Source organism: Aythya fuligula, chromosome 9 (genome assembly GCF_009819795.1).
Source record: "Aythya fuligula isolate bAytFul2 chromosome 9, bAytFul2.pri, whole genome shotgun sequence".
Lineage (NCBI taxonomy): Eukaryota > Metazoa > Chordata > Aves > Anseriformes > Anatidae > Aythya > Aythya fuligula.
The window spans coordinates 26,129,718-26,155,545 of NC_045567.1; the positions used below are offsets into that span (position 1 = coordinate 26,129,718).

Sequence of the window (25,828 nt, forward strand, 5' to 3'; positions counted from 1 at the left end):
TTTTTTTTTTTAAACAACTAGTGCATAGCACACTAGCTCAGCTCCACCAACACCAGCTGTTCTTTCTTTTTTATTTGACATTGTTCACAGACTATTACATATTACAATAAGAGTGCTGGATAAAAACATGAGGTACGAAAGTGGTTCAAAGATTATAGGTCATGCAGATCATGCTAGACAGCAAAGAAAGTTGTGAATGAGAAAACACTAAATAAAAATACATAAAGAATGTGCATTATAAAATAAAAAAAAAACTCAATTACACAGCTTTGCTTCTTTGGTTACAAAGTAGGTTGAACAATTTCACAGCTTTTTATTCCCACCCAAAAAAAAAAATTATACGAAATGTCAAAAAGCAGAGGAATCGTGGCAATTTCTCTCTATTAGAAAGTAGAAACAGAAATGAGCAAAGTTTTCTTCATCAAAATAGCCCATCAATTATTTATTATATCACAATAACTGGTGACTACCTGTACAGATGCACTATGGTCTTCATACTTACACTCTATACAAAATTTACATTCAAGCTGGATCTTTACTACCGTAAATAAATACCAAAGGTAAATTGCCATTAGTGTTAGAAATATGCCAGGATTCTTTTGTTCAATTATTGCCTAAACATTTTGTCTATTAAACGCAATCCCATCTATCATTTTACTGATACATACATTTATTAAAAAATTAAAAAAGTTCTGTGACATTGTTCATGTACATTATGAAAATAGCAGCCCTGTAATAAATAAAACAAATAAATGAAACTAATGTAGGCAAATGTTACTTATATTGAAAGAACAGTGGCTCTTAAGATGAATTGTTACTTCTTACAAGATAGCAAGGCTCAAAGTAATCCACGGGCAATGGAAACCTCGGAGAGCCACCAAAGCTCTTAAAGACCTCACTCCGGCACACCAAGCAAATGCATTCTCTGCATTAACAACTCTGTCTACCACTCCCCTTGTGCACTGATGACATAATGGACACCAACTGCACTTCATAACACATCAGTGAGGGAAAGCTCTTGGAGAATGATTGTCTAATACTGAAAAGGCCAAACACACAACAGAAGCATGGCTACTTGCTTTCATATAAAGTGGAAAGAACATCAGTGGCACACAAGGACAGACTGCTCTCAGGTTTTTTGTTTTTAAACGAGGCAAGAAAGCTTTACGCTGAGGAGACATTCGGCTGCTGTGGAGGTTGTGTTGGCTGTGGAGGCTGTGCTATCACTGCTTGCGCTTGTGAAGTGCTACTAGGATTGGCCTGTTGGGTTGAAAGTTGGGATAACTGATCATTGTTTGAAAGAGATTTTAACAGTGCATTTTCTCGTTCAAGTAAAGAGTTTCTTTCAACTAATTCTTTTATTTGTTCCTTCAGGACTTCCACTTCTTCTCTTACTGCATACATCAAATGGCTTTTCACTAGATCCTGCAAAGAACAAGTTGACAGTTACTCCAACTGGAAGAACAGTGCCATTCCACCCCAAGCCCAGAATTCACTGCTTTACTATAAATAATAATTTATGATTAGCCTGAACAAATTAGCCTTCAAGAACAGTTAACCTAGTGCTTTAACTCACTGTAAAGTGGCCCATACATCCAAAGCTTTGCTTGCAGCATTCAGCAGTAACCACGTTCCAGCACACAGCCACCTAAGCATGTTTCTGTTATAACTGACTTCTATCCCACCTCACCCCCCACTGAAGAACAAGGAATACTGATGAAGTTACAGTAACCTGAGTAGATACAGAACTTCTGAAAGGGTCTTTTTGTTATGTTGCATGTAGGTATAATCCTACAGAATATTAGGACAACAGTAACCTTCAGGTACTACCCTATCCTTATGGCCTTCGAGGCCTGCGTTAGCTGCTAAAATGAAGCTTTCTCCCATGAACAGCTTCAATAGGCAGGACTGCAGTACACGTAAACCATCACCTGCCACTGCGTGAAGCCTTGTCACCCCAGTTATGCTGAAGACAAAGCCCGAAAATTATGCAGCTACTCAGAATGGAAGCATCAGCTCTGAAGTTTTGACCTGGTGGTAGGAATCCTGTGTTGAATCCCAAGCACTGAGGTATACAAAGGTCAAGAAATAAGAAAGCCCCTAAATCAGGGCAAAGAAAAATCAAATTGAATTTAACTGAAGCTGAACTAACTGTGAAGGATGGCACAGTAGAACGGACAATGAAGAAAACAGAAATGAACATCACTAAAATAAGAGACTCGTGCTATTTTCAGCACTACTTTAAATTCAGTCTCAGCTTGTTCACAGAAATTTATATAAAAAATCATTAAGAACATTTTTGGGCCAACAATGTAAGTGACAAGCATAAGCAAAATGTCACTAAGTTAAACGTTAAAAGAAATACCTTGTTTGTGGTCATCCCATAGTTTATATATAAAATCCCTTTTTCAAACAAATCCTTTTTTTCTCCATCTGACCCAACTGAAGGAAAGTTACTGACTTGTAGGACAAAACAGCTGGAAACTTATGCTCAATGACAAACTGCTGAACCTATTAGAAATAATAGCTTTTGTTTCTTTACTTACCATTGCCTGTTCTATTTTGTTGTCAATGGCAACAACACTTGCACCAGATGCACTGTAAATATAAACAGAAAACTTTGTGAGCATTACCGTATCATTGGGTTAAAGCTCGGCACCCATAGGATTCCCAGAACATGTTTTCTGAAAGGCTAGAGCTTCAGGGTCAAAGGTTCAATGCATAACCACGTATTGTTCCCCCGGCTGTATTGCCTAGGACAGACAGAGCATTTACGAGACACTGCTCCTTCAGCCTGCAATTCCTTGGACTACAGGTATAACACAGGAAAGCACATTTGAATAGACAGTAGAAGAACTGCTGTAATTCCCTGGCTCATTTTTCAGCTTTCTTTCATGGGGAAAATGGGCATGGGATATTCATGAGGTCCTTACCTCTAGTTTAATTTCTGCTAAATTGCTTTTATAAAGCAGTGAAAAAAAATGTGTAATATTTGTTCTCTGGCTTTACTTGAAGATTACTTCCCATTAGGAAATAATTGGATCTGCACTGCCTTCACTACTTTGCAACCAAGCAGCGGTAGTCAATAGGAGTATAAGACGTCCACAGACCTGTAACTCCACAAGAGCATTTACTCAGTTTCAGTGAATTCTCAGTGGATCATGTTTAATGATCTAGAAAATGCACTGCCCTTTGCCTGCTTGCAGCTATGAGTCAGCCTTGTTCCAAAAGACATACGAATGCAGAGCAGTCCGACAAAACATCTCAGTCGGTACAAGAAAGCAGGTGGCTTTTAGATTTACTGTGGGAAACAAGATGTTGGACTACATCTTTAAATATCAGATTACAGCAATTCAGGTCTTAATATTTGTAGGCTGGCTGTTTTCAAGTCACAACATAGAAACACAAATCTGGGGGTGTCCCCTGATCTCCTCCAGACTGATTCTCTAGGTGGAGAAGAGGTGTAGCCCACCCCAGGGCATAAGACAGGATTCAGCAGAGGAACACATCCACAGCAGCCACAGAATAAATTCAAGCCACGCGAATTTTCTGTCATCCCTTACTATCCTTGCCTGACCTCCTATACTAGGTCCTGGTGATCCAGCTTCAGCCCTCAGCTCCGTGCCAGACACAAGACTGCAGTTCTTGGACTACTTGCCGGGCCTGCTAGTGACACCTGCTGATACGCTCCACCAGAGGAGGAAGTTGCTATCAGTAGCGTGCAGCCACATTAAGAAAAAAGTTAATATACAGGAAAAACGGAAGGTTTGCAGTCAGGCTTGGAAACTTGCCCCTTTAAGAATACATAACACTCGCTGATACCAGACACTAAGAAAAGATACTTAAAGCTTTTTACAGTGAGTATCAGCAAGGTGGTCATAAATACTAGTTACGTATGTGAGACAAAGGCTCACTGCTGAAAGAACACGTCACTTCAGGGAAGCCCATTTTACAGAGTCCCACAAAAACAGCCGGTACCCAGCACTGATCATTTACAAGTAAAGGGAATTAGCTTCTGAGACTCAGAAAGTAACAGCCTCTGTTGGTAAAGTAAACAAAGCCTGCCATCTGTAACTAAGCTGCTGAACACGCATTTACCAAGAAATGTGTTCCAGTTGCGCAGGGGCTCAACTTAAATGCCTCTACACAAACGTACATAGCAGGGGGAAAAAGAGCAGGGGGAACCAGCACTTTCAGCTCAGTCTCAGGGCTCTGATACCCTAGGCCTTGGAGATGGGTGGGATGGCTTGTGCAGCTGGAGCGCTGAGAGGGATGGCTGCAGGCTGCTCCAGAGCCAGGCAGGGAAGGAGAGGAGGTGGGGTAGCCCTCTGCATTAGGAGGGGCCGAGTATCCCTGGGTAAGTCAGGGGAAAGGGCTGTGAGGGAGGTACTGTGGCTGGAGCATGTTACAGAGCAGCCAACCAGGACGAGGAAGCAGAGAAGATTATCTACAAGCAGCTGTAGGCGTCATGATTGCTAGCGCTTGCTGTCAAGGGACACTCAACTTCCCCGGTGTCTGCTGGAAATGCAACACTGCAGAGCAGCAGCAGACTGGGAGACCTGCAACGTCTGGGGAAAGCTCCCTGCCCCGGGGTGAGGGAGCCGGCCAGGGGACGTCACCGCACCAAGGTGAGACTTGCAGCAATCTTTGTCAGCTTTCACAACTACAGTTTTGCTTTTTAACCACCTCTCTCTGGGGAAGGCCCTTCTACCATACACAGCAGACAGACAAAAAAACTACTTAGTCTGAGAAATTCCTCATTTAGATTTCAAAAAATCCCAGTGCCTTAAATATAGTTTTCACGCTTTATTTTGAGAAGACCATGGGCAAAACTGGATTTGACTGATAACATTGCTTAGCTATAGCACACCATCAGGTATGCAGCTTTTGGAATAAAAGTGTTTTATCCAATACTTACAGCTTGCACCTCGTAATTCCTTACATAGGAAAAATATTCTTAATGTGTATATGCAACTCAAGAACAGCACTATTTTGTTTCAAATGCCTTGTAAACAGGGAAGAGAAGCCTCTTGGACCACCATTTACACACAAATGAAGAAAACAAGAAGAGAACTGGTAAGTCGAAGTGCACATCTGATTTCCAGTGTATGCTATATTTAATATAGAGCAATTGCACTTTCCAGAAGGCAGCGCATTGTTAAAACCTCAGTACAATTCTGACTTCACTGCTACAAAAATTTCTCCTGTGGAGATACGGTATCCCACAAGTATGGAAAGATGTTACTCAGAGGCTTCAGTATCATCATCAAGCTATAATAATGTGAAACAATTCTTTGGTAGGCCTGTGAGCACAACATATGCCAGTGTATAAATTACGGGAAGTATTGGTGTTGCACAGCGATCAGACAAGTGCTTTTTTGTAAAGTGTAATTCTATGGTTCAGGAAAACTTGCTTACTATAGACTATTCCAAAAAGTTGAATGACACTGTTCAAAGGAAAGTGAATAAAGTAACTGTAAAAATTGAGGATCAGTAGATCGGAAGACAGCAAAGAAAGTTAATGCCTTAACGTTGACTTCGTTAATGGTAGGAGGAAAATTTAACCTTCAGCACTACCTGAAGGATGGATGCATTATAATCCATTTTGATGGTGAATTCAACAGACACCACTGTGGTCAGTCAGTATTTTCACCATCAGTGACTTTAGATAGACCCATCATTCTTCCAAGAGATTTGTACTTAACTTCACAATTTGCTTTGAAAGCTAGGTAGAAAGACTAAGAATCGAAGTTTCAGAAGAAAGGCATTTACAACTTAACTCACTCCGTATGGTTCAAAAACCAACATTCATCTTTACAGATTCCAGTCCTCAGTAATGCACGTATTTTGTATCAGCATTACCTGCATTAGGAAGATGAGTTATACGCAGGCCCACCTTGGCACTGTCAAGAACTACACCAGGTAACAGCATTCCACATTTAAGTGAGACTGCGAGTCCTAGTGACAGGACGTTGCAAGCCAGTTTTGAAGCTTGTGTGTTTCCAGTTTAAGAGCATGTTCTGTGTTTAGCCACATTACTGATTATTGACATACTACCTTAGAGAAACTTATTGCGGGGAAGTCATCCCCCAAAAACTCCCAGAATGCACAAGTTTCCTTGCATTTTCTTGCCTTTTTTTTGTTTAATTTAATATCAAGAGACACTGTACTTCCACCTCTCACCTTGAGATACATTACGCCTATCACTCAGCTTTGCTGACCCTGTGAGAGCAGGGAAGACTACCTGCAGAAGCAACAGCAAGAGGTACACTGGTGGCAAGTGACATCCCCCAGCTAACACACGGTAACTCCAGCACTAGATCTATCCTGCTTTAGTTGAAGGTGGAAAAGATGGCATCATAAACCACAACCTGAGACATCCCTGAACTAGGTGACCTCCCCTAGCTCCTTCCTTGTTGCCACTTTGAAACTTTGAAGTAACCTTTCTGAAAGGATCAGTAAGGTATTTCAGAGGTATTTGTTCTGTTTGTAAGTGAATTTCAAACTAAAACAATAAGCATGTTAACTTGTTCTTTCCCCTCATTGGGGAGTTACCATGGTCAACTATGCACCTCTATGTCTTACCCCTAGCCAAACTATTTAGTCTCCCCATAGAAGCCTTATCTATTCTTTAAGGAGTTAAGGCATGTTTAACTGATCTCCTGCAACACTTGAAATTCATGGATGTTTAATGCTTCACATAAAAATGCAATGGAAACTTAATAATATTGCTTGGAATTAAAGTTTACCAACAACAATGGCTGTTTTAGGCAAATCCATGTGAAGCTCCTATGCTACCACTACCACACAAAGGAAATCAGGCCCCACAGCCATCATCCAGACTCATATGGATATGCCAAAAAGCCCTCAATCCCCTTCTTAATCCTCTGAAGTAACAGTGCCAGTCAAAAAGACTGCTGAGACTCATGCCCTGAGCAACGCCTAGGCGAAAACTAAGAAGGGAAAATATTTGCAGGGCTCCTCATTTCACTACTATTTAACAGTTTGAATGTTATCATCACTCTTCCCTGCTGAGGGGTATTAGTGAGAAATACTTGCCTCTATTTCAGTCAAGAATTTTTAGCAATATGTATCTATTGTGATAGCACGTAGCTACTTCGCTGGCTTCCAACAGTCCCAGGAGATGGCTGCTCACAGGAGAACAATCCGTACTTGTTCACAACAATACTACAGTGACATAGGAAAGTTTTCTTCTATGTTTGCACTAAATTCTCCTAACAAGTAAATCCCTGAGGTTCATAGACTGTTTCTGAAGGAGCTGCAGAACACAGTTAAAAAGCCTACGACCAGGTTTAAGATCATTATGTTCTGTAGCACGTGAACCCCTAAGTTTTGGGATGAGGAAACAAGGACTCTGAGGAACTCGGAAGGACTTTCATTTTTTTGCGGCAGAGACTTCTTTCACAAACCTGAGACCACAGAAGCCCCACACCACTTAACTTGCCATCAGACATCCCAGGCCTGAAAACAGGCTCCTGCTGGCACTGGAGGCTGCCCCTGCCTGCTGGCTCCATCCTGCTGGGGCTTCCCTCCACATGCCCATGGCCCAGAGAGGGAGCACGGACTGGGCTTCAGCTCCCCTGTCAGGTTTTCACTGGAAATGCTTGTACCACCCCTGATGAAGTTGCTTCAACACTTTTACAAATGCTTGCTTTCACTATGAAGTGTTCAACAAAGATACAAGACTATTTTTCAGAAGCCACTTATATTGCTTTTTTCCTCCTGTATTTCACATTTCCAGTGCCTGTTTTGGACATTATACATGAATCTAATATCTGTCTCAGTTGTAATCACTAGCAATTTTAGTTGTTTGGGTTTTTTCAATCCACTTCTGCATCTTAAGGATTATTTCAAGTTAGACAAAAATAAGAAACAGATAAATGATAGACCTTACAGTGCATTTTTGGTTTACGTACCAAACTTGTACTCAAGTCCCTGAAGTTTGCTTCAGTTAACTAAGTCCTCGAACATAAATACTAACACTGTCCCATAAATACATAGAAATGGCATCATCCAGAGCTTAACACAAAAATACTCATTTGTACAATAAAAGATGTGCTTTTGAAACTTGGCCTAAAGCTAGCACTTTAACAAAAAACAGCAGGATGCATTAGCATTACTTTTAAGCATCAGTGTTGTAAAATATACAAATTATTGCCAAGCAAACTTTAAAGGATTCAGTTAAGCTTTTGCAAGTTGAAGAGCCTCTCAAGTCAAATGCAGCCAGTAGTGATGAAATTGTTACCAATACTTAAAAAAAATAAATAAATAAAAATAAGTTCTATACTCCACAGAGCTTGCTAAGCAGTATTGTGACAGGCCAGAGCATCGCAAAACATTAAGTCACATAGTCACTAGGACTTAATGCTGACAATAAAAAAAAAAACACCTTCAAAATCATTAAAGTGCAGGAAAGAAACCATTTGCAGCTACTGATGAATTAGTAATGCATCTCTGGCGAGTCATATCTGTAACAAATATGACTTTGTTGCACTTCATTGCAGTTTCTCGCCATGAATTCAATGCCAACTTAGTAAGCTTACTTTGTCTTCATACCTTGTCACAGTTTGTGTTTGTTACCCATCTAGTTTAACTTCAGCAGAATGAAACAAGCCACTAAGCTTCCTTTCCTGGCCTCAAGCCTGAAAGATTTTAACTTTATTAAAATTGTGTTTAAATACATTTTCACAACCTTTTTTTCTGACATAAGACTTAAGAGTCACAATGTCAAAGTAGTTGTTTTTTGTTTTTTTGTTTTTTGTTTTTTTTAAGGAAGCTGTAAAATGTTTTATTGAAGGCCAGCTATTAGCTGACCAGCATTAAACTCTTTCAGCTTATACTTTAAGTATTACGCATGCATAATAAAGGAAAAAGAAAAATAGCATTTCAGACTTCAGTTATAAGTTTCGTTACAGTTATTTCAACTCCATGTCTGCTTTCAGACTTCCAGGCAACAGAGGTCCAACATGAAGTTCTGGACACAAGCAACAGTTCTGCGCAAATGAAATGACGAGAAACTTGCATAGAGCAAAGCCGTTCATGCATACCTCAGCATGTATGCATTCCATATTTAAGCATTCATACCTATCCCAGAAGGTCTTTGACTCACGTAACTTGTTGAAATGGAACGCTTGGTAGAATGCAGTTGACGGATTCCTATGAGATCCAAGAATCAAACAGAGATATTGAAAATGGATATATAATATAAATACTAACTCTTATTCTACCAAAATAATTTAGCTATCCAGACAGGTTAAGTTTTCGTCCACATGTTTAGACTTTAGAGAATCCCTAAAGAAAAGATTGATTGGCTGAAAGTCCTTACTGTTTCTATGAGTTTCCATTAAAGACACATTGATTCCATAATTCCTACTGATTTTCATGCTATTTTAGGTTGCTTCTGTAAAGGACTATACAGTAAAAGCTGTTAATGAAACATCTCATAGCATGCTGACAGTCTCCTATAGGTAATCTGCGTAGCACCCTAGTGCTGTACATACCTACATTCAAGGCATTTCACAAAATGGCTCTAGAACACTACCCAGTGCATCTGTTCTACCTTACACACTACTTCATGTTAGAAACACAGGAGTTCTCTAACTGGACTCCCGAGTCAGAGCTAAATAGGCCACATTAAACCTACTAAAGATGAAAACTGAAGAACAGGTTAAGTTAAAATTGAAATACAGAATTGAAGATCTCGCTACCTTTGTAAGCGGTTGTCACAGCTGTCCTCACGCTTCCCCTGCTGTTGGGCCCCTTGCTGAGCCATAAAGCTGAGCACCAGCTGCTGCCCTGGGTCTCGCCAAGCTCCAGCAGACTGGTAACTTTTCTGAACACAGGACACGGTGGCACAAGTTCTGTCACCAATGCCAAACCCTTCAGACAGCCTGACCCTCCTTGTTCAGTGCGTATTTGCCCACAGATAGCAACTATACCAAGAGGGTAATTTGAAGACCATAATTATCCAAACACTCATCTGAAGACTTGTTGCTGATAGGATACCAGAGGAAGCACAAAGTCAAAACTCCCCACTGCTAGTAGCTGTATCAGCGTTACACCTAAGCTTAGAACTCATCAGTACTGCTGTCTATCCTGACACTGGTGTAGCTGTGCCAGCCCTGGAGAAGAATTTAACAACTTAACTGAACAATCTTCAGAAGAGCTAGAATTGGCTCAGCTTCTTTTTGAAGGCAGTTTTAAGATCAGAAGCTCATACCAACGTTAGAAGCACAGGTGTCCATCCCTTTTCTAAGTTTGCAGCAAGAATACTTCTTAAAAACAACTGTCTTCAAGGTAACTATTCCCATTTAAGCACAACTACTGTATGTATACTTGAAATCATAAGAAATCACAGAGGCAGCTCCATAAGACACTATTAACCTGCAGTACCTCGATTCCCATGACAGCTGTATACAAACAGCCTAGCAGGGTTAGTAGCTAGTAACGCGCGCGTCTCAGCACAGATCAGGAATCGCTTGTTTGTGGTGTCTGTCACTCCATCTCCTACCTTCAACTCTCTACCCTCCATGAATGTAGCTTAAAGCCTGCTGCAGATGTTGCTTGATCAAACTGACCAAATACCATGATTTCATGTTAGAACTTATGTTTTCCTAAGTATTGCACGCTTGAGTGACAATTAATTCAAGTAATTATAGGGAGGAGCAGTATGTAGCAGCACAATAGGTAAAGGATACAGCGACATAACATAGGAAGTAACTGGCATCTGCAGACACAATAGCACTCCTTTGCTTAAAGGAAGGATGAGGCCCAACCTCTTCTTTCTAATTAAGATATCTCATGCATATGTACAAGTCTCTTCCTCATAAATTGACTGTAAACAAAAAGTCATTTATCTCCCAGGATAAATTTACTTGCATCATGCAAAACCTATTGCTAGCTTTGAAAGGTTGTGGCTCACAACCACACAGCATATATTTCACACAATCTATTTTTGCACTGACACCCTATATGCAATATACTCTCACAATTCTTAAGCAAGTATCTGGAAAATATCTGAAAAAGCACGAGCAAGTTTTCTTGTTAAATTTTTTTTTTTTTTTTTGTAAAAATGAGAATCTCAGCAGCAGGGTATATTACCTTAGACAACTAACATTTCCTACTCTGCGGCTCTACCTCACTCAAGACATTAATGGGGGGTGGCTCAATACAAAGAGCAAATCCAGAGAAGTAACCGATGTCTGACATGCAGGTCTGAGCTGATGTTTGAGCTCCAGACTGCTGAGGCATCTGTTTTTAACCACACTAAACTGTGAAGGGTTGGAGAATTACCGAACTCCTTTCAGCTTGCTGAAACAAGCGAGAGAACTGCTTAGAGCAGCAGCGCAGCCTCCCCTGCAGCGCAGCCGCCGCACTCCAGAAGTCCCCACAGCACCCAGGGGCCGCCCGGACCAGGGAAGCCGATTCCTGAGGCTCCCTCCCCAGAAGCAGGCACCAAGGTTCAGTCCCAGCTGCTGGCAGACACACAGCAGGGCCCAACAGCCAGCTAGACGTGCGGCCCCCAGCACTTCACCGGAGGAGCCCCACCAGGCATTAGTCTCCATCTCTGGTTGGAGAAGAAGAGGTGTTCCCAAGGATGGCTTGATCCCAGATCCAGAGCCTATGACAGCTGACTAGCATAGCAAGGTTAGACATTTAAACTGCATCTCGCTTCGTACAAGAGTCCATTTCTCTGTGATGAAGTCCTACAGGAGATTTATTTTCCTCTAAACGCTCACAAACTCCAGTCTTCTCTACGCACTCCAGAACTGTCTCTAACAACAGTTTTAGCATGACAGAAATTTGATCTAAATTTAAAGGATGACATTTTTATCAGTTCTCTGCATACCTGAAACATCAAGTTGTCCCTTCAAAAGGGAAGTCTAAACAATGTCCGACCTCTCCCCCCACCTTTGGAAGGGTATCCTCCCTCCCACTGTTGTTAATCAGGGGACACATGTGCCAAATTGAAACTTTACTCGAGAGAGCTCTGCTTTGCTAGAAAGCATGCCCAGGAAAGCTGGCAAATATTCAAGTACACAGACAGATGCTTTTTCATTTGAATAAGGGTACTGGCTCTGGAAGTAGCAGTTACCAACACGACCCACAGCGGCCTTGTTTCCACCTCCCACCTCCGAAGGAGGCCTAGGAGCATTGCTGCTCATTACACAGCTGAGCATGCTTCAACTACTGGCCAACAGCAGCAGTTAAAGGCCACAAAAGGAAGAATACCTGAAGAATACCAAGAATTATTCAAGGTGTCGCAATAAATGTTCATACCACTCCACCTCAGACAGTTTTGTCTCAGTATCAGTGATTAACTGAGGATAGGGATGATGCAGAAGAATAAAAATGCCAAAGTACCCACGAAGGTGAAGAACATGAAACTAACAGGTCAGACAACCCATGTTCAATACCTCAGATGAAAATCAAAGCAAAATAGAACCACCTATTATTACCTATACAGCAGCAAACTGGCATGGATTGCCATTTTAGAAGCTGATGTGAACCAAAAATTCTTTATGAAAAAATTAACAGGCCTCATATAGAAAGAATACAGAAGATCTAATTATTATTAAATTAGTAATGCTTTTAATGCCACCTTGCATGACATCTTTGTAATTAAGATCATGGCTTATTCAAAGTGGGTCCACAATTGATCAACTACTCTGTACACGTGGCTCTCCAAAAGTTCAGTGGAAGAAGGGAAGGATGCATCAGCCAGAGCTCTCCAGGGGTCTCCTCCGAGTCTGTTATAAGAAACTTTAATCCACGACTTGGGCAGTGGAGTACAGACTACCTTTATACCTGCAGATGATCTGCAAGCACTCTGGACAGCAGGAATAGAATTCAGGAAGATCTTGCCCAATTGGAGCAATGGTCTGAAATAAAAAGGATGCAATTCAATAAGGATAAGCACGAAGTATTATGCTCTGGTAGCAACAATCAGCAGCACAACTACAAAACATGGAATCAGTAGTTGAGTGCAATTCCACTGAAGAGAATCTAAGCAGAAGTATCGAAGTTGTGATATTTCAGTCTTACACAAGCTATGCATATACTAACTGAAGTCTTGTTTTATTTGGCCCCTAACCTAGATTTCTTACAGTTTCAGATGCAAACTGTCCAGAAGGATATAAACCTACCAAGGTTCAGGTAAGACCACTATAAGATGTTATTTTCCATTCCCTCCCTCTCCCCCAATTAATCAGTACCAAAAGTAGAAAAATTAAGCACTGAAGAGAGATGGAAAACAGTTCTAGGCTTCATGTACTTTAAAATATCTGCAAAGGAACAGAAAAATCTCATTCCTGTTGGGTATAAGCACAATAAAATTACTATGGGTTTGGGGGTTTTAACTTGCAGAAGAAGTTTGTATTACACATCAGAATTGTTTTCCATGCAAACAGTAAGGAATAGAAAAGAATTCTTAAAGTAATGGCGGAATTCCCATCCTTGGTGATAGCTGTTGCTCCAAAAAAGATTCCAGGCCCTTACATCCCCAGATGAGCCCATCAGCCCATCTTTCACAATTCGTTGAGAATTCATGAGATCACTAGCAAGAACTTGGATTCTATTCAAAGGAAGAACTTTAATTTCTACAGGAACCAAATTTAACTATGAAACAGAATATAAAGTAGTAAAGAAAGACTAGTTTATACTCTGAAGCCAAGCTGCCTTTCATTTCAACCATATAGTTCATTTGCTTTTCTGGTGGAAAGTGAGTGATGATCACTAAAACCAAATTCTTTGTTGCACAGAAAGCTCATATTCTAGCATGTTAAGATGAGAAAGTATTAGTAAAGCACCCTATATTCTTGTGTTCCTGTTCTTAGAAGGTCATTAATTATAGAGTAATGCTCTTGCATCAGAAGGATGGGAAATTCAGCAGCAAGCTTCTCTTTCTTTATCCTCTGCACAGAAGTTTATAGGAACCTGACTATGCATCTGTAAAATAAAACCATTATTTAGCCATATTTATTAAAACACGGAAAAAACTTCTAAAATTTATACAAGATTATCTTGCCTAGAAGCATTTGAAACAGAAGTTAGTTTTCAGTTCCACGTTGTACTGATCACCAAAAGGCTGTTTCACTAGTAGCTTGCTATGTACCTAGGAGCTACAGCCTGCAAAGACTGACCACACTTGGTGTTCAGATGAAAACAGTTGGGGTGGTTCCTTTAGGAGTTGAACCAGGGGTTTTGTTGTCACTTAACAATAGCTTATCAGGAAACTCCCTGCAAAGTTTATTGCATTTTAAGATCATGTTTAGCCTAATAACAAAATTCCTTCTCCACTCCTCTTTTAAAAGCTGTTCCACTTCTTATTTATACTACTATAAATCAACTGTGGGATCTCCGGATATTCTACCTACAAAACACGGTAACCAGAGTACAGAGCTTACATGAGAGACTTGGCAAATATTAAACTTGGGGCAGTCAATGTGGAATTAAAGAAGGAGAAAAAAGATTAAAGCTATCAAGTTGTGTTTAATTACACAGTTCCTTCTTTAAAGCCATTATATCTGAAATACATATGCTGAGAACAACAGCAAGAATTAGTTTTAGATGCATTTTAACTATTGTGACAGGAAAGGCTGACTACATTAGTGGCCTGCATGACTGTTTTTGGGACAGTGGCTCCAAACCACCGTGGACTTTATGGTTCACGGTCTACTTGTGAATGAAAATATCATTAAGCGGAAACAAAGCATTCAGCACAGGTCTGACCTCCACCAGAAAAATCAAGAGAAACAAATTTAACTGCTAAAAAAATCACTTCACATAGGACATGCTTAACAGGAGTTTTGCAACATAACTCAAGATGAAGGAGATAGAACAGCCGGATGTACTGCACAGCAGCAATCAGGATACTGTCTGCAGCACCAACAATGCCTCAGATGCTTTACAAACAAGCTGTACACTCCCTCTCAATGCTTCCAGAAATGATGAAACTGCAGCTAATGAGCTAAAGTACGTATCACCTGAAATGCAACATCAGTCTGACGTTAACAGCTTGCTTTCAACTAAGCTGCACCTCAAACTCCTGATGTTTGGATTTAAGGTATGAGAAAAAAAACTCCAGTTTCCTACCAGAGTTGCCTATTCCTTTCCACAGGAAAGATCAGAGCAGTAGCCTGAATCTTCTCCACCAAGAGGATTTTGGAAAATATTTCTTTTTGTACAAACTAGAGCTCTCTAAGCAGAAAGCAAATGAGATGACTGTCAAGTGGTCAGAGTAAGCAAGTCTGACAGAGCCATTTCGCTGCCATCCGCTTGGTCTGTTGAAATGATGGCATTAGCTTGCCCTTGCTCTGGGGGCCTGGACTCTGAAATACACTTGTAACATTCTTCAGTCCTGACATTCGCCAGGGAAAAGAGTAAAAACACTTAAAAGAACTGAAGGTGAGAATACAGCATGGACTGAGCAGGTGAGATCGACATTAATAATGGTCACAGCAGAGGGAAACAGCAAATAATCCGAGCACTTGCATGCAGCTCTGAACAAAGCAGTCTCTGGTACCTCCACCGTGCCCTCCCAGGCAGGATCACCATTTTCCTGAGTTACGCAGAAGGGATGCCAACATTCTCTACTTGTTACAGCAATGCATAGTTGCAGAAAACACTTTTCCACTTGACTCACCATTACATTTTAAAACATACTTGAAGTCCTTGATAGTCCTGTTCCAACGTAGATCAGACACCATTTCATAGCATTAGGGAACAGACACACCTGAGGTGAGAGTGCTTTGTGAGACAACAGGTGACCCAGCCTCACTTCCACACTGAATTAGGGTCTAATAGCAAGTTTTCTTCCCCATGTGCACTTGGTTGCTTGGTTGATTTTCTCATGCTTTTTTTTTTTTTGTTATGATGATGTTTCTTTTGTTTGTGAGGCTTTATTTATTTATAGAATTTGACTATCAACTTTGGAAAATCTTGTCTGAAGTACCAGAACCTTTTGAGGCAACATTAAATTCAAACAAATTTCTGAAGTAGTTTAATATCTACAAGTCACATCGTACATTTGCTTTAGAGAAGCTAACCAGATGAGATGTCTTAGGTGCAACTATACCTAAGTATTCACTCAGGTCTACCGAGTTTTGCCACCAGTAAATTCAAGGCTTTTTCTGATTAATGTCACTTTGTATATACAAAAAATCTGGCAGGCAAAAGCTACCAAGTCAGTAGAACACAGGACCGTGAAAAGTGCAACTTCTCTCTTGGTTTTATTACAGTTTTTGAAAGCATGAGTGAACTTCTCTGTGAAGGAAGAGTTACAGCTCAATTACATTGGCAAGAATTAATGAGGACAGTGGGACAGCACACTTCTGTACACAGAGCTGTGAACTGATAAAAGGGAGGCACCTCATCGTAAGACGTAACTAAATAACAGAGGTCTGTAACTGCACTAGGTTAACAATCATTCTTGGAGGGAACTTTGCCTAAGAGTTCAAGTAGTGCTCATCTTTTACATTTACATTTAAGAAAAATACTCCGAAATTCAACTATTCCTTTCATACTCAGTTCTCAAAATAAGAGAATTACCTTGACTTCTACTCTCAGCTTGGCTGCTGAAGAAGAAAGCATTTAGCAATACATATGAACTTATCACTACAGAGGATTAGGCTCCTACTGCTTGCTCTGCCCACAAACTAGACTTCATCAAACCTATTGATGAAAGGAAGAACAGTTTGATTATTGATGAAAGAGGCGCTGCAGAGGGAACAGTTTGCTTGAGAATATTAATTTTCATAGAAAACAGCCCAGAATTGAAGTCCCCCCAACTACATTGCACATGAAGTTACAGTACAGCAATTTAAGATATTTTAGCTACCAATAAATACTAGTAGTTCCTGTTCTTTGACAACAATATTTATTTCAAGATCTGTGAGAAAGAAAAAAAGTAAAGGGAAACAGATTCAAGGAGACTCAGCAAAATCCTTCCTGTCCTTATTTATGTGACATGGGTCAAGAAAGCATCTCTTAGCAAACAGGTTTAAGTACTTCGCTTTTTAAGCGGATATTAGAATCTAGACTATGGATGGCACAGTTTGCACGTTCACTTCTTTGCCTTTCTATACCATTTACAAGTTATTTACAACCTGTTTCATGCATGCATGCACTCAGCTGTAATTATAACAAACACACACTCAGCACAAGAGCTACCACTTGGCTTCAAGACGTTATTTAAAGAGGCACTGTAGGGTTGGTCAAGGCGTTCAAGGACCTTGCAACCTCCAAACCAGCACCAGGGGCAGGGGCTCTGGGCACAAACTGGCTCCCTGTGGCCCCTAGGCAATGCTTCTGTGCCGGGTGGGTGCCACAGGGTGCTGGGGTCTCCTTGGGGACCTTCAGAAGCTGCCAGGACATGGCCCTCAGCGGCCCTGCTGGGGCAGAAGAACCTGCAGGTGCCTCCAAACCCAGCCTGTCCCATTCTGTAGGTGTCTTCTGCTATTGACACAGATCTCTCTCGGTTTGTGAACTCCAAGGAGCACCACACCAACAGGCCAGCTGTCATTGTGCTAGACAGCTGACAGCGCTGTTATACTGATCAGTATTTCCACCTTCTCACTGCACTGAGAAAAGAATTCAATCAAGCTGTCATGATACAAATATTATTCCTAGCTTCAGAGGGTGAACATATATACAAAAAACCTCTTGGAATAATTTTTTTCAGGCAAAGTAAGAAGACAAGCATCTAGCTGTCCTTCATGTGGCAGAATAGGCAACTCACCTGCCTTACGTGAGTAAAAATAGATTATCCTGTAACGCAAAGCATTTACTAGCACTTAATACATGTTTGAATTTATAACTTTAAAAATAAAGGGATTTTTAAGAAGAATAATGAAGACACTACACTTCAAGCAACCTTTTATGCCTGGAGAACCTTCTTACTATAAATAATTTTATCTTTACAGTTTGTCAGATACATGACTAAAAGTAAACACCTGAGGCTGACAATCTAAATTTCTCTACCAGAACTGAAATACTCATTACTTTGGCAGTAAAATTTTCACAGAATTTTAAAGAATCTTTGCTAACACACAAAATGCATATATGAAGGTTGTTTGTTTTTTCCCCCATGAGCAGCAGAAGCTATTAATCATCAACTTTATAACTGAAAAAACATAACCTCAAAATGCAACAGGGTGATACTCAATAACCAGTACAGTCACAGGGAACAGTTCCTTTTCTCTTAATGGACCCTTTACTGTAAGGGAATATCAGGAACTTGGGAGGACGCGCATGTCCGAGAGCAATTTCAGTTCCGGTAGCTTGGCAGTAGCTCAGTAGTCCTGCCTAGCTCAACAAACCTACAGGCCTGAACGTTCAGCTTTTAATGAGAGCTTTCAAAAAAGCTCCCATGAAACATATGCTGTTATTTCTATCATACAAAACAGCATTGAGAAAGAGGCTGACTATGGAAAACTTGCACTCTGCTGTAGAGTGTAGAAAAAAAAACAAACCTACAGCAGCTGAGCAAAATACTTGGGAGTATAAGGTACAGAGAACCATTTATTTCAGAGCCGGTATACTGCAGTCTTCAGAACAAGCCAAGTTGTTTAAGTTCATGAAATTCTTTCAAGTATTTCCCCCCTTTCTTCCTTTTAACAACCATCTCCTCTGAAACAATTATACCTCATTAGGTTTCAGACGGTGTGGATTTGCCCTCAACAAAGGCATTTAACAGTGTACACTGGAAAACAGCACTGCCAAACAAGCAATCACAATTTTCTGTTTAAACTCCTTTGAACACTCAAGAACATACATGTTAAGCTTTCCATAATCTAGAAAACACTGTGACAGAGTCACTTTACGGAACTTTTTGCTATAGGAAGTACAAGACATGAACGCAACCAACTGCAGCTTTATTTGCGTTAACTGTCCGTGGATACCTCCCCCTGTACCGTCCACCTCGGAGGTCCCGTCTCAGCTGTGTTCCAAGTGCTGCAGCTCTGGCCACTGAACTGCGAGAGCACGCCTGCATCTCATTCTCACCTGCCTCTGCAAACCCTCTTACTCAGAGCCCTTTAGGGGAGATGAAAACACATTCAGATCCCTAGCTGCAGTGGAGTTCGGAGTTTTAATAAGTTTACAAACACAGTGAAGGAAGGGACAGAATTCACTAACAATGCAGTTCAAGAACTGCTTGCTGGTATGCACGCGCAGAACGCTCATTCTTCAGGAGTACAACAAAATATGCATCCAGGGCAATACATAAAAAAATGACACCAAAGTTACATCCATTCCTATGCCGTTTCTTTCTTCCTTACATTATGAATAGGGTCTCAAGAGCTCAGTTTCAACAATTATACTTTGTCAGCAACAATTAGTACACTACACAAAAAAGTGATTTAACTGAGCAGAGACGTATGCTGTGAAGAGGTCTGTACAGCCAGGTTTTCAACAGTTTAGCTGCTGCAGCTGACAGTCCACAATTGCAGCTATTCATCAGCATTCCTGGAATACAGCCGGCACAGTTCAAGCTGGTCAGCTATCTCTGGAAAGTGATCTATACTCTGCTCCTTTTCCAACATGCCTAGTAATATTTTGCCCCCAAAGTCTGCCAAACATGCAGGAGGTTTGAACAAGCTTTCTCAGTAACATTCTTTTAACAGAGGCAACACATTTCTCTTCCCCCAAGAGCCAAAATAAAATATTAAAGCAGCTACAACATTATGCCTGTCAGCTACAAATTTGGGTACACATGGACGTGAAGGTGAATGAAGAACTGACATATGCTGATCCTGAAACAAGCTGCTGTTAAAGGCTAGTTGATGTGAACATGAAATCCAGTTCTAGCTGTTTTCATAGCATTTGGCAGACATTAAACTTAAAGTGGCTTGCAACGTCCACATCTAGCTCAGTAAGAGTAGCATTTCCTCAATCCTTGCATACTGCTGCACTTTATTCTACTTGTAGACACACTGAGAGGAAAGAAACGTTATGCAGTAGACCTTTCATAACTTGTACAGAATTTATTTCTCTTTTTAACATCTTAGTGATTTTGATACCTAAGCTGAGTTACAGAGCTTTGCTTTTTAAAGGAAGGCTGCAATGTGTCAAAGGCTTTTTTATTCCAGACCCCCTTCCCCGGTAAGATTTCATGGTTACTCAATTCATCATTATTCAGCAGGTCAACAGAAGGAACTGCAGTTTCATTTATATTACCGTGAAAGTGTAATGGACTATCAAGGCAGGAAATTGAAGGTTTTTAGGCAACACATCTTGCAAAAAAAAAAAAAAAAAAAAAAAATCAGTTCTACATCTACAGATAAATAGTTCTATACATGTATCATCTCCTCACACCTCAATGTGCGTATGCATCACTTCCTCCACTCCAATTTTAGATGTGGGACAATTTAAAACAGTAGACCGTAAGACAGGAATACAAAGAACTTTTTCTCAACATTGGAGCCGACCAGCATCTTATAATAGGCCTCTGTCTCTTACTATAGCTCTCGGACTGTTTTGAAAGAGGTCTCTCCCTAAACTATTTTACCAAATAGATCCTCTTCATATTCAAAGTGGTGAAGGACTTACTAGATGAACTCAGGATATTTAGAGCTATACAGTATTCCCTGATGAATCATTATTTTAGAAGAGTACTATAAGAATAATCTGTACAAGTTTGTGAAGTTTCAAGCATGTAGAAGTGCTTAAACATAGTCAAAGGTGTCAGAAGAAATGCAGACACCTGCCTACAACCTTAATGTCACACATTATGGTTGAAAAGAAAAATGCTTTCCACAGAGTTTCTAGCTCTTGCAATCACAAACTAAATTCTCTACACAAAACCAAGCGTTAACTTCCTGAACCCGCAGGCAGCCTGAAGCAGTGACTCACCATGTGCAAGCTCCCTTTGCGCCCTATTAGTTTTATCGCAGTGTCAACCCTCAGCCTATTAATGACACTTGAAGGTCTTCATTAACTATTTCACCACTGATTTCAGACCATTAAGCAGCTGGGAATAAGCCCAGGGGAGTAATGGTGTAATTTAAATGGCTGGAAAGGAAAAAAGCAGGAGAAGGAGGAAAACAGTGAACAAGCAGTCATTTTATAACAAAGCCTTCTCAGCGAGTAAAGCAAATATAAATTAAGCGGTAAAACAGTGCTTAACAAGCTGTTAGGCTTTTCTCCTTTGTCTGAAAACAGTGGAAGTAAAAAAACTTAGATCTCTGTCTCCTACGTTGTGCAATGCGTGGGCCTGTTTAGGGTAAGCTTTCATTACTTACCAGCACTGCTACTAAATCAAGCTATTCCAAGCTGGCAGAGACACACACCACAGAGCTCCTGCTCAGTGCACCACTTCAGCAAATGACTAGGTTTTATCACCCAGCGCAGAAGCAGACAACTGAGAAGTACGCATTTCTTTCAAGATAACCACAAGTTAGTTTCCCTACTGCACGTCGTAGGGCAGCACGTACAAAGAACACTGCACTCCGATCCGTTCCTGTTTCTCACTCGCGGCTCTCGTGGCCACATTTCGGAGAAAGCTTCGGAAGCTAGCAATGCACAAAGCAGTGCTGCAAGGTGGCTCAACCTCAAATAAAACAAAACAAAAATAACTTTTAAAAATCACTGTTCAGGGCATGGCTACCAAGACCTGTCTCACTAGTAGCCAACACAGAGTTTGCAACTTAGAGCTCTAAGTCACACAAGTCTTCCCCTCACCATGAGGTAAGGGATTCACTTGTCACCGTCACGTCTGTTTCCACACTTTATATAAACATTACATATTACAAGCTATGCAAAATGAAAATCATTAACATGATTAAAAACAAGCTTTTTTTTTTTTTAAAAAAAAAATATTCAGAGCTATTAAAAATACCAGGCTGAAATCAAACGTGATTTGCACTATGAAGAGTTTGTCAGGAACCCACTTAAAGTAGGCACAACCACCAGAAAAAATTAACTGCAGAACTAAGTCTTCTATGACTTTAATGAAAACTCAGCTGCCTTCAAGCCAGCTCTTGCTTGCATAAAGGTATCCGGAAGGTTACCACCTGAAATGAAGCTAGGCAAAGCTATAGTGAGCACAAGGCTGTTGTTACTGCAGAACTAACTCTTAAAAGACTAATTTGTCTTTGGGGTACCTTCTCCACCCAAGACACCCTGACCCCACACGTGCAGCAGCTTTACTAAAAAGCACTTGAAGCAACACTGACAGCATTATCATACAGTCTGGTGTTCTTCTGAGGGAAGGGAAGGCCTAAGGATAATTTAGGCATATCAGACCTTTTCATAAAGGTGTTACTCCTATTTTTAAAGATACAAACAAGTATAACACATATACATGTGTTTCATTCCCCCAAAATGCAGTAATCCCAGCAATAAACATTAATGACATGAACTCAATGCTTAAACTCTGCTTTCCTTGGAAGTCCTCTCAAAGGAGCAGTTGGTAAGCACAGCTTTAGTCATCATGCTACCCTCCAGAACAGTCTGACAAGTCTATGAGAATCAAAGAAATCCATGGTCCCTCTCTCAGGCCCTTCAGCATGCCTTCTCACATTACACGCTACACTACATAACTAAAATTGACAGTTCTTAATTATTTTTCGATTACAACCTCAAAATACATTTTCTTGCTTTCCATTGTGTCTACAACTTCACTCAAGTAAGCAGTGTAAGTGGTATCCTTTTCATTCAAAGAGCTATCATCTGTAGAGCTTCCACTACGTCAGCACCTAACACGCACGTCCAGATGCAAGTACTTGCCTCACTGACTGGTAATGTAAAATGCAGGATAATTTAAAAAACGGAATCAGTGCTAGAAGCTTGTAAGTTTTCCAAGATACCTCAACTGGTTGGCCCTCAGACAGCAAGGCACAGTGCAATACAGCAGTGGATCGTTACTCTAACCCAGCTGTCATTTGGCTATTTTACACGAAGTTCAGGGGAAAGGAGAGGAGCGAACAGACTTCTTCACGCACTGAGCAATTATGTGTAGGAGGGCAGACAGTTTTCAGTCACTTTGATTCAGAAGACGAATTATTTGTGCATTAAGCAGCTTTCTTGCCCTTTTCTGCCCTGCTTTGAGAGAAAAGTAATCATAATTGCAGCCTGAGAAAGATTACAGTTCGCTACTTGCCTAAACACTCTGCTGTTTTGTACAATTCGATAAAAGCAAAATTTCAGTTAAGACTTTTTGAAAAATATGAACTGATAGAAAACTTGAGAGTAAGTTGAAGGATTCTTTTAACCCTTACTAAAAGGTATTTTTATGGTGTTAAAAAATAACTCATACCTGTCTTCATCACCATCAACGGGAATAGATATGCCAAACACTGAGCTGGCAAGACTGTTCATAGGAGTACTCGCAGGTAACTGAAGAGGGTTTGCTAGAGCATCTGGAATGGGAGGCTTCACAAGAGGTTTATTTTCAGCTGTAAGAGAAAGTGGTGGCTGAGGTAGGGGTTCCGATTTTCTTCTAGTATCATCGATCTGGCCTACTATGGGTTGAGCTTGAGTCTGAAACTGTCCAAGGTTTGACTGTGGCAGATTCGTAGGTACGTTAGGGGCGCCTTGTATTAAGGAGTGTCCGACATGCTGCTGCTGGACAACACCGGTACTTCTACTGACAGAAGTGTGGCTAGTCAGCTGCGACTGGACCAGCGTAACAGGGACATTTGGCATAGTAACAGAAGTGGTAGACACACTAGGCACGCTTGTACCGGGCACAACTGCAGGCACGTTCTGAACTCCAGAAACCACGGCATGGGGAGCACCAGGCACTCCAGACACTTGACTGCTTCCACCCATTTGATGCTGAGTCACAGATTTCTGTTGCACAACTCCCGCGTGTCCAATCCCTTGCTGCACCACACCTCCTGGTTGCGGAACGGCAGTCTGACCAGCTTGTGTCTGGCCACTCTGCATTACTGCCGATCCCTGTCCGACCGCTTCACCCGGCTGCGCCGACACCCCCATCACAGCTGCTCCCACAGGTGAGGGGTTCTGGCCAGCCACCTGGCCCACAGGCAGGCTGGAAGCCACAGTACTTGGAACAGAGCCTGCAGCAGCTTGTTGAATAGCTCCTTGAGGCTGCATAATTGTCATGTGTTGCATGTATTCAGACTGACCAGAAGGTTGCGTCGGCAATAGATGTACGGGTGGTGGAATCTGGGACTGAGAATAAGCAAATTGTTGAGGCTGAGTCACTGGTATGCTCGCTTGCTGCACCTGCTGCTGTGCCACAGGCATGCTGGGCTGGCCTATTGTTACACTTGGAGGTGCCATGCCTTTCCCATTGGGTCCAGCCTGTGCAACACTCTGCGTATTCACTTGTGGCTGCGATTGCTGCGGCACCATCATTTGCTGATTTGCTACTGAAGCCCCTGAAAACATAGGCTGAGCAGTACTTTGAGGCATGGCCCCACCTATGGGTTGCTGTGGCTGTTGTTGTTGCCCAATGACAAAACTAGGTTGCTGTAGGCTCATCTTCTCTGTCTGGAGCAGCTGCGACACAGCAGTAAGGGAACTGTCAGCTATGGAATCAGGGCCATGTGCCGATGCTGGCACAGCGGAGACCACGACGGAACCTCCTGTGGCACCAAGACCGCTGTCCCTCTCTTGAGCGGCCTGCTCGAAGGTGCTACTGTGCCTAATGCAATCTCCAGTCCTGCCCAGGACACCACCACCATCAGAGTCCCGGTCATAGTACTCCATACACGTCCATCGTCCTCGCCTGTAGGGCTCGCCTGTGCCATGGTCCAGCTTGATCACCCTGAAGCGGGAGCTGCACGCAGCAGCCACTGTCTGAGACATTGTCCCAGGGGCGGCAGCTGCAGAAGGCCCTGTGGAGGGCAAGGCAGTTTGAGCGCCGCTGCCTCCTGCCACGGCAGCGCCAGGGGCGGCAGCTGGCAGGGGCATGGCAGAGCTCTTGGGCACAGCCCCCCCGCTGGGGGCCACGGCTGGCGGAGCGGCGGCTCCCCCGCCAGCAGCCGCGGCCAGCTGCCCGTCCAGGAGGAGGTTGGGAGAGACGCTGCCGGGAGTTTCGGCCTCGCCCACGTTGTTGAGAGTCTCTTCAGAGGAGCTCCGCTCGCAGACGTCCTCGGGGCCGTAGTCGGTGGCTCGGGAAACGTCGAAGATTTCTGAAGACACGTCCTCGGTGCGGGACTCGTCGGGGTCGTCCAGGCTCTCCGTGTCCTCGGTGATGCTGCTGGCCACCTGCGCCGTGGTCACGCTGGTGATCTGGAAGCAGCTCTTCTTCTTGGCCGGCATCTTGGACATGTTTCCGCCGCGGGGAGGGGCTCCGGCAGCCGGGGCGCGGCGAGCGCGGCGCCGGCCGGGGGCGGCGCGGGCTGTCACGGCGTGCCGGCCGGGCCCCCGGCGCTGCCGCGCATCCTCCGGCGCCTTCCTGCCCTGCGGCGGGCCCGGCCGCGGCGCTCCCGCTCGGGGGCCGCGCGGGGGGCGGTGGCGCCGCTCCTCCTCTTCCTCCCCGGCCGCAGCCCTCCTCCCGCGCCGGGCCGCGGGGCCTCCTCGGCCTCCTCCTCCTCCTGCTGCTGCTGCTGCCGCTCCCCGGCCCCGCTCCGCGCTTCCTGCCGCTCGGCCCGGCCCGGCCCGCCGGGTGGGGGGCGCAGGGCGCGGCCCGGGCGCGGGCAGGGGGCGGCGGCAGAAGCGCCCCGCGGCCCGGCCCGCCCGAGGGCCCCGCGCTGGCCGGGCGAGGCCCAGGCGGCCCCGCGTCCCCCCGCCCCGCTCCGCGCTCTACCTGGACACCAGCGCCAGGCGCATCCTGCTCGGAACCGGCCGCGGGCGGGTGCCGCGGGCGGAGAAGGCGGGCGGCGGCCCCTGTGCGGCG

The 25,828-nt window shown here is 42.8% G+C and overlaps 1 protein-coding gene across 2 annotated transcripts; it reads right to left on the reverse strand.

Moving 5' to 3' along the window:
* On the reverse strand, positions 1-25,264 carry TSC22D2 (TSC22 domain family member 2). Of its 2 annotated transcripts, XM_032192868.1 has the most exons (4): positions 23,276-25,264; positions 9,106-9,177; positions 2,547-2,598; positions 1-1,425 (listed from the first exon to the last, which is right to left on the reverse strand). In XM_032192868.1, the coding sequence occupies exons 1-4, from the start codon at positions 25,258-25,260 to the stop codon at positions 1,165-1,167; spliced, it is 2,370 nt and encodes a 789-aa protein (XP_032048759.1). In that variant the 5' UTR covers positions 25,261-25,264; the 3' UTR covers positions 1-1,164. The 2 variants fall into 2 exon arrangements, with proteins under 2 accessions (XP_032048759.1, XP_032048760.1); XM_032192869.1 differs by lacking the exon at positions 9,106-9,177.
* Between the last annotated feature and the right edge of the window lie 564 nt (positions 25,265-25,828).